Genomic DNA, 9817 nt, shown 5'->3' on the forward strand with positions numbered 1-9817 from the left:
AAGCTTAGAGTGGAAGTCCAAACCTTCAGACAGAAGGAAGGTGAATCCCTCTATGAAGCTTGGGAAAGATACAAACAATTGATCAGAAAATGTCATTCTGACATGCTTTCTGAATGGAGCATCATAGGTATTTTCTATGATAGTCTCTCTGAACTATCCAAGATGTCTTTGGATAGCTCTGCTGGAGGATCTCTTCATCTGAAGAAAACGCCTACAGAAGCTCAAGAACTAATTGAAATGGTTGCAAATAACCAATTCATGTACACTTCTGAAAGGAATCTTGTGAACAATGGGACAAGTCAGAAGAAAGGAGTTCTTGAGATTGATACTCTGAATGCCATACTGGCTCAGAACAAGATATTGACTCAGCAAGTCAATTTGATTTCTCAAAGTCTGTCTGGAATGCAAAATGCACCAGGCAGTACTAAGGATGCTTCATCTGAAAAAGAAGCTTATGATCCTGAGAACCCTTCAATAGAAGAGGTGAATTACATGGGAGAACCCTATGGAAACACCTATAATTCTTCATGGAGAAATCATCCAAATCTTTCATGGAAGGATCAAGAGAGACCTCAACAAGGTTTCAATAACAATAATGGTGGAAGAAACAGGTTTAGCAATGGCAAGCCTTTTTCATCATCTTCTCAGCAACAGACAGAGAGTTCTAAGCAGAGCCACTCTGACTTAGCAACCATGGTCTCTGATCTAATCAAAACCACTCAAAGTTTCATGACTGAAACAAGGTCCTCCATTAGAAACTTGGAGGCACAAGTGGATCAGCTGAGCAAGAAAATTACTGAACTCCCTCCTAGTACTCTTCCAAGCAATACAGAAGAAAATTCAAAAGGAGAGTGCAAGGCCATCAACATGGCCGAATTTGGAGAGGAGGGAGAGGCAGTGAACGCCACTGAGGAAGACCTCAATGGACGTTCACTGGTCTCCAAAGAGTTCCCCAATGAGGAACCATGGGAATCTGAGGCTCACACTGAGACCATAGAGATTTCATTGGATTTACTTTTGCCATTCATGAGCTCTGATGAATATTCTTCCTCTGAAGAGGATGATTATGTCACTGAAGAGCAAGTTGCTAAATACCTTGGAGCAATCATGAAGCTAAATGACAAGTTATTTGGTAATGAGACTTGGGAGAACGAACCTCCTTTGCTCACCAAAGAACTGGGTGACTTGTCTAGGCAGAGATTACCTCAAAAGAGACAAGATCCTGGAAAGTTCTCAATACCTTGTACCATAGGCACCATGACCTTCAAGAAGGCTCTGTGTGACTTAGGGTCAAGTGTAAACCTCATGCCTCTCTCTGTAATGGAGAAGCTAGGGATCTTTGAGGTACAAGCTGCAAGAATCTCACTAGAGATGGCAGACAATTCAAGAAAACAAGCTTATGGACTTGTAGAGGGTGTTCTGGTAAATATTGAAGACTATTACATCCCTGCTGATTTCATAGTCCTAGAGACTGGGAAGTGCATGGATGAATCCATCATCCTTGGCAGACCCTTCCTAGCCACAGCAAAGGCTGTGATTGATGTGGACAGAGGACAATTGATCATTCAAGTGAATGAAGAATCCTTCGTGTTTAAGGCTCAAGGATATCCCTCTGTCACCATGGAGGGGAAGCATGAAGAACTTCTCTCAAAACAGAGTCAAACAGAGCCCCCACAGTCAAACTCTAAGTTTGGTGTTGGGAGGCCACAACCAAATTCTAAGTTTGGTGTTGAACCCCCACATTCAAACTCTAAGTTTGGTGTTGGGAGGTTCCAACATTGCTCTGACTATCTGTGAGGCTCCATGAGAGCCCACTGTCAAGCTACTGACATTAAAGAAGCGCTTGTTGGGAGGCAACCCAATGTTATATGTTATCTATTTTCCTTTGTCATTTTATGTTTTCTTTAGGTTGATGATCATGGGAAGTCACAAAATCAATTGAAAAAGCAAAAATAGAATGAAAACAGGAAGAAAAATAGCACACCCTGGAGGAGAACTTGCTGGCATTTAAACGCCAGTAAGGGTAGCAGTTGGGCGTTTAACGCCAGAAAGGGGCACCAGACTGGCGTTAAACGCCAGGAAAGGGCAAGAATCTGGCGTTAAACGCCAGAAATTGGCACCAGCCCGGCGTTTAACGCCAGAATTGGCACAGAGTGCATTTTTGCACGCCACTTGGTGCAGAGTTGAATTTTCCTTGACACCTCAGGATCTGTGGACCCCACAGGATCCCCACCTACCCCACCACCCTCTCTCTTCTCTTCACCCATTCACCAATCACCTCAACACCTCTTCCCCAAAAACCCCTCACCTATCAAATCCCACTATTCTCTTCACCACTCACATCCATCCTTCATAAAATCCCACCTACCTCACCATTCAAATTCAAACCACTTTCCCTCCCAAACCCACCCTTACATGACAGAACCCTACCCCTCTCTCCACCCCTATATAAACCCATCTTCACTCCCTCATTTTCACACACCCTAAACACCACTTCTTCCCCTTTGGCCGAAACCACAAAGCCATCTCCATCTCCTCTATTTCTTCTTCTTCTACTCTCTTCTTTTTTCTTTTGCTCGAGGACAAGCAAACCTTTTAAGTTTGGTGTGGTAAAAGCATTGCTTTTTGTTTTTCCATAACCATTTATGGCATGCAAGGCCTGAGAAACCTCTAGAAAGAGGAAAGGGAAGGCAAAAGCTTTCACCTCCGAGTCATGGGGAGATGGAGAGATTCATCTCAAGGGTGCATCAAGACCACTTCTATGAGGTTGTGGCCTTGAAGAAGGTGATCCCCGAGGTCCCCTTCAAACTCAAAAAGAGTGAATATCCGGAGATCCGACATGAGATTCGAAGAAGAGGTTGGGAAGTTCTTACCAACCCTATTCACCAAGTCGGAATCTTAATGGTTCAAGAGTTCTATGCCAATGCATGGATCACCAAGAACCATGATCAAAGTGTGAACCCGGACCCAAAGAATTGGCTTACTATGGTTCGGGGGAAATACTTAGATTTTAGTCCGGAAAATGTAAGGTTGACATTCAACTTGCCCATGATGCAAGGAGATGAATACCCTTACACTAGAAGGGTCAACTTTGATCAAAGGTTGGACCAAGTCCTCACAGTCATTTGTGAAGAGGGCGCCCAATGGAAGAGAGATTCAAGAGGGAAGCCGGTTCAATTGAAAAGGCATGACCTCAAGCCTGTGGCTAGGGGATGGTTGGAGTTTATCCAATTCTCAATCATTCCCACTAGCAACCGGTCCGAAGTTACTCTAGACTGGGCCATCATGATTCATAGCATCATGATTGGAGAAGAAATAGAAGTTCATGAGGTTATAGCCCAAGAACTTTATAAGGTGGCGGACAAGTCCTCTACCTTGGCAAGGTTAGCCTTTCCCCATCTCATTTGTCACCTCTGTTACTCAGTTGGAGTTGACATAGAGGGAGACATCCCCATTGATGAAGATAAGCCCATCACTAAGAAAAGGATGGAGCAAACAGATCCCACTCATCAGAAATCCCTGAGATGCCTCAAGGGATGCACTTTTCTCCACAAAACTATTGGGAGCAAATCAACACTCCCTAGGAGAATTGAGTTCCAACATGGACAACTAAGGGTGGAGCCCAAGAACATTCCATTCTCCTCCATGAAATTAGAAGATCAAAGATCATGAGAGAGGAGCAACAAAGGCAAGGAAGAGACATTGAGGAGCTCAAGCACTCCATAAGATCTTCAAGAGGAAGAACAAGCCGCCATCACTAAGGTGGACCCGTTCTTTAATCTCCTTGTTCTTTATTTTTCTGTTTTTTGAAATTTCATGCTTATGTTTATCTATGTTTGTGTCTTGTGATCATTAGTGTCTTAGTGTCTATGCCTCAAAGTTATGAATTTCCTATGAATCCATCACCTCTCTTAAATGAAAAATGTTCTTAATTGAAAAAGGGAAGAATTGCATGAATTTCAAATTTTATAACAGATTAATTATTTTGATGTGGTGGCAATACTTTTTGTTTTCTGAATGTATGCTTAAACAGTGCATATGTCTTTTGAATTTGTGGTTCATGAATGTTAAAGTTGTTGGCTCTTGAAAGAATGATGAAAAAGGAGACATGTTACTGAGGATCTGAAAAATCATAAAAATGATTCTTGAAGCAAGAAAAAGCAGTGAATACAAAAAAAAAACGAAAAAAAGAGAAAGAGGAAAAGAAAGAAAAGCAAGAAATAAGTTGTGATCCAAGGCAAAAGAGCGTGCTTAAGACCCTGGACACCTCTAATTGGGGACTCTAGCAAAGTTGAGTCACAATCTGGAAAGGTTTCACCCAATTATGTGTCCTGTGGTATCCGGTGGTAATACTGGAGACAGAGTGCTTTGGGCCACGGCCAAGACTCATAAAGTAGCTGTGTTCAAGAATCATCATACTTAACTAGGAGAATCAATAACACTATCTGGATTCTGAGTTCCTAAAGAAGCCAATCATTCTGAATTTCAAAGGATAAAGTGAGATGCCAAAACTATTCAGAGGCAAAAAGCTAAAGCCCCGCTCATCTAATTAATACTGATCTTAATAGATGTTTTTGGAGTTCATTGCATATTCTCTTCTTTTTATCTTGTTTGATTTTCAGTTGCTTGGGGACAAGCAACAATTTAAGTTTAGTGTTGTGATGAGCGGATAATTTGTACGCTTTTTGGCATTGTTTTTAGTATGTTTTTAGTAGGATTTAGTTAGTTTTTAGTATATTTCTATTAGTTTTTAATTAAAATTTACTTTTCTGGACTTTATTATGAGTTTGTGTGTTTTCTGTGATTTTCAGGTATTTTCTGGCTGAAATTGAGGGACCTGCAAAAATCTGATTCAGAGACTGAAAGGACTGCAGATGCTGTTGGATTCTGACCTCCCTGCACTCGAAGTGGATTTTCTGGAGCTACAGAAGGCCAATTGGCGCGCTCTCAACGGCGTTGGAAAGTAGACATCCTGGGCTTTCCAGCAATATATGATAGTTCATACTTTGCCCAAGATTTGATGGCCCAAACCGGCGTTCAAAGTCACCTTCAGATTTCCCAGCGTTAAACGCCGGAACTGGCACCAAAGTGGGAGTTAAACGCCCAAACTGGCACAAAAGCCGGCGTTTAACTCCAAGAAGAGTCTCTACACGAAAATGCTTCAATGCTCAGCCCAAGCACACACCAAGTGGGCCCGAAAGTGGATTTTTATGTCATTTACTCATCTTTGTAATTCTTAAGCTACTAGTTCCCTATAAATAGGACCTTTTACTATTGTATTTGATATCGGGGTAGCTATCTTTAGTCTTATACTATCTTAGATCATGGGGGCTGGCCTCACGGCCATGCCTGAACCTTGTTCTTATATATTTTCAACGGTGGAGTTTCTACACACCATAGATTAAGGTGTGGAGCTCTGCTGTACCTCGAGTATTAATGCAATTACTATTGTTCTTCTATTCAATTCAGCTTGTTCTTATTCCAAGATATTCATTCGCACTCAAGAACTTGATGAATGTGATGATTATGTGACGCTCATCATCATTCTCACTTATGAACGAGTGACTGACAACCACTTCTGTTCTACAAGCAAACAAGGCTCTAATGTTTATCTCTTGGGTTCTTTAACCGGAATCTTCGTGGTATAAGCTAGAATTGATGGCGGCATTCAAGAGAATCCAGAAGGTCTAAACCTTGTCTGTGGTATTCTGAGTAGGATTCAATGATTGAATGACTGTGACGAGCTTCAAACTCGCGATTGTGGGGCGTTAGTGACAGACGCAAAAGAATCACTGGATTCTATTCCGACATGATCGAGAACCGACAGCTGGATAGCCGTGCCGTGACAGGGTGCGTTGAACATTTCCACTGAGAGGACGGGACTGTAGCCATTGACAATGGTGATGCCCAACATACAGCTTGCCATGGAAAGGAGTAAGAAGGATTGGATGAAGACAGTAGGAAAGCAGAGAGACGGAAGGGACAAAGCATCTTCATACGCTTATCTGAAGTTCTCACCAATGAATTGCATAAGTATCTCTATCTTTATCTTTATGTTTTATTCATATATCATCCATAACCATTTGAGTCTGCCTGACTAAGATTTACAAGTTGACCATAGCTTGCTTCATACCAACAATCTCCGTGGGATCGACCCTTACTCGCGTAAGGTTTATTACTTGGACGACCTAGTGCACTTGCTGGTTAGTTGTGCGAAGTTGTGTTTATGCCATGGTATTGAGCACCAAGTCTTTGGGGCCATTACTAGGGATTATTTGAGTTGTAAAAAGTAGTGATCACAATTTCGTGCACCAACTTGCTACTTGTTTAACTGATGTATTTGCTTCCTATTTGTGATTTTCTTGCTTGACATAATTGTGTTTGCAATATCAAATTGCTGGTGACGGTTGGGAGGTTCAGAGGAGTTGGAAAGGAGAGTGTTAGTTAGACTGAAGATCCTTAGTTAGTTGCCTATTTTCATTTCTCATGGTTTAGTTATGTTTATAAGCTTTAAATTATCTGTTGGAAGTTCTAGGATTTCCTTCGGCTTTTTCAGGACATTATATGTTAGATATGTGGGCACTGTTACCATGCTGAGAACCACCGGTCCTCACCCATGCGAATTTTGTGGTTTTCAGATGTAGGACGTGAGGCTCCTCGCTGAGACATACTGAAAGCTTCTGATTTTGCGAAGATCTTCATCTTTTGGACTTTATTTTGGTTATCTGTATTTACTTAGATACTTATATTTTTCACTATTTATATATATACTGTATTAAATCCCCTTAGAGGTTACTTTTGAGAAACAGGTTTTGTAATCTTGTCTTTTAGGTTTATTTTGGGTTCTCCTTTCTATCTATGTATGTATACTTCTATGCTCAGACTGGTTATCTTCGCAAACCGAGTCTTGAGCTTTGATATCTATATTTTTGGCCTTCTTTTGTACATATACTCGTGTTAACTTATCCTTTACCTCATTTTGCTTACGTTATCACATTCGTGAGCGTTGTACTTTTCTGTTTAACGATTTCGCTTTTTACCCTTTTCTCAAAGGCTCCTAGTTATAATTGTTTTTCACACTACTATATATACTAAAATTTATTTTTTTGAGGTCGTAATACCTCACCACCTCTGCCTTATGACTTAAGCGTGTAGTAGGGTGTTACAACTATGAGTTCCGAAGTACAACTTCAGGGACGAATTTGAGTAGTTATTAACTTCAGGAATCATTTTGAGACTCGAGTGCAACTTCAGAAACTACTTTAAAACTTAACTCAGAAAAATGTGGTGAAATACAATTCGAATACTACCGAGATATGCACTAAATGAAAAAGCAGGCACAATATCAGAGATGCGTTGGAAGGCTATATAAAATGTGTTGCTGAGATTATTGTGTTCACTCTAATTTTTTTTTTTTTTTGAGTTTTGGATAATTTGAAAAGTATACATGGCTAGACGAAGAGGTTACGTCCGATCAAAAAATATTAACAGACTGAATATAACCTAGCATGTGATCGAATCACTAAACTTTGAGGTTAGTTTGTGTATCTATTATTTTTAATAGTTAATTAGTTAATATTGTTTGATTTATTTCGTTTTCAGTTAATACCACCTTATATTTTAATTAGATGTTTAGTTTTTACTTGGATGAAATTTATTGAATGAGTAGAACACTAGAATTTGTTTAGGTATATGTGAAATAATTTTTATCTATTGGGTTAGTTTATTATGAAATGGTTGTATTTTTTATTTTTTGTTCTTAATTAAATAATTTATTCTCTTATGCATTAAATTAGTTAATGAGTCATGCTTAAATTTAATTAAATTATATTCTTTAAGTAAATAATGTATTCTCTTATGTATAGTAACATTCATGTGTATTAAATTATTTAATGAGTAGATTTTCCCGTAAGAAAGAATCGAAATACAATGAGTGGAGGGAGCGGGAGCGAGGGAGAGAGAGCAGAAGAGAATCGGGTTTTCGGAGGCACAAGGACAGTGAATGGGGGAGGGGGTGGCGACAAGGAAGGTACCGGTGAGAGGGTGGGGAACCCTGTCTTGGGGATGGTGGATGAGCCAGGGAAAGAGAAGAACGTCATGAAGGCTGGGGAAGGGTCTGATCGGGATCGTGACAAGTCCTCTGCGGGAAATATTGGGCAAGCTACATCACAGAGTATGGGAGATGCAGAGAAGAAAGTAAAGGGCAAGGAACCTCTTAAAGTGTCCTTCAGAGACAAGGTTGTGGGAGAAACATCAGCTAGAGTCTCTCATGTTGCAGATGGTCTAGATGCAGATAGGATGGCGACGATCAAAGACGGGGAGATTCCGAGCGTGGAATTCACAAAGGAAGCTAGGGAGATTCTCTCTGCCCCCTATAAGGATGCTATTATCATCAAAGTTCTTGGCAAATCGTTTAGCTATACAGCTATCACACACAAGTTGAAAGGAGTCTGGAGAACCAAAGGTGGTTATGAGGTTTTGGACGTTGGTTTTGGTTATTTTCTCATCAAGTTTGACTTATAGGAGGATAGAGAGAGAGTTCTCCTGGGCGGCCCTTGGATGATAGCGGGAAACTATGTGGCAGTAAAGCCGTGGTGCCCTTCCTTCCGTCCGTGTGAGGATTCGTTTGGATCTACGTTAGTTTGGATATGAATCACCGGTCTTAATATATGGTATTATAGTGAGAAGGCTATCTTAAACATAGCGAGAGCGGTGGGAAAACCGATTAAGGTTGATTTAGCAACCAAGTCAGCTGAGCGTGGAAAATACGCAAGAGCGTGCATCCAAATCAATCTCGGTCAACCTGTGATACGCAGGATTCTGGTTGATGGCTTTGAATACGCCATAGAATATGAGAACCTGCATCTAATCTGCGGAAAATGCAACTGCTTTGGGCATGTGACCCGGGATTGTGAGAGGACAGAGGGGGAGGAAAAGCCCGCCGCATCGATTGGAAGGAAGACAAACCCATCAGCAACCACCACGGTTAATCCGGCGGAGAAAATGGTGCATCAGAATTTTGAATTTGAAAGTGCGGGCGTCAAGGCTGCGTTGAATATGGAAGCAAATCCTGTGCAGGAAACGTTGCATGAGATTTCGGGTGACATTAATGCACCTATTGATGATGAATGGATTACGGTTACTAAAAGGAAAAGCTAAGATAGGTCAAAAAAAAGGCTTTCTCCTAAGAAGGCCCAATAATGATATGAAACAAAAAGGGGTTGGTAAGGGCCCACTATTAGCTAATAGAGATGTCAACGGGCCTGCCCCATCAGACAAGGCAACAAGAACAGGGAAACCTTCCTTTCTTGGGAGCTCGTTGGGAGTGAGCAAAGGGAGCGCGGCAATTGTTTTCTCGACACCGAGCTTTAAGTCGAGCCACAAGAGAAGGAGGCCTCCCTCTCTGCAGAGCTCGCCAACCGATCATGCCGGTGAAGACAAACACGATCAGACCAAGCAGGAAGGACGCGATGTGCTGGAGGGAAATGCCAAGCAAGGAGACAGAGGACCCTCGATGTGAGAGGTGGGAGTCACCGTTCCATCATCAAGCTGGGTTTTTATGTTTAGTGATTCTCTGAACTTGATCAGTTGGAACGTGAGAGGAGCTTCAAACAAAATGGCTCGAGTTCATTGCAAAGAATTGGTAAGAAGATTTAATCCTGCTTATATTATTCTTGTAGAGACACATGTTGCATTTAGCTCTATGAAATTTTATTGGGAAGGCTTGGGTTTTTTTCCGATTGGGATAGTGGAAGCTAGTGGGCATAAAGGGGGAATATGGTTTTTGTCATCTGATGTTAAAGCTACATATAGAGTG

The 9817-nt window shown here is 41.2% G+C and overlaps 1 protein-coding gene and 1 non-coding gene across 2 annotated transcripts; one reads left to right on the forward strand and one right to left on the reverse strand.

Moving 5' to 3' along the window:
* LOC130947060 (small nucleolar RNA R71) lies at positions 1-104 on the reverse strand. The gene has a single exon (XR_009072472.1). It is a non-coding gene; the product is annotated as a small nucleolar RNA R71 (small nucleolar RNA).
* A 7825-nt stretch (positions 105-7929) lies between these two features.
* On the forward strand, positions 7930-9159 carry LOC130946015 (uncharacterized). Its single transcript, XM_057874698.1, has 2 exons — positions 7930-8510; positions 8682-9159. Exons 1-2 carry the CDS (start codon positions 7930-7932, stop codon positions 9157-9159), a joined length of 1059 nt encoding a protein of 352 aa, XP_057730681.1.
* Positions 9160-9817: the final 658 nt, after the last annotated feature.

This window comes from Arachis stenosperma, chromosome 8 (genome assembly GCF_014773155.1).
Source record: "Arachis stenosperma cultivar V10309 chromosome 8, arast.V10309.gnm1.PFL2, whole genome shotgun sequence".
Classification (NCBI taxonomy): Eukaryota; Viridiplantae; Streptophyta; class Magnoliopsida; order Fabales; family Fabaceae; genus Arachis; species Arachis stenosperma.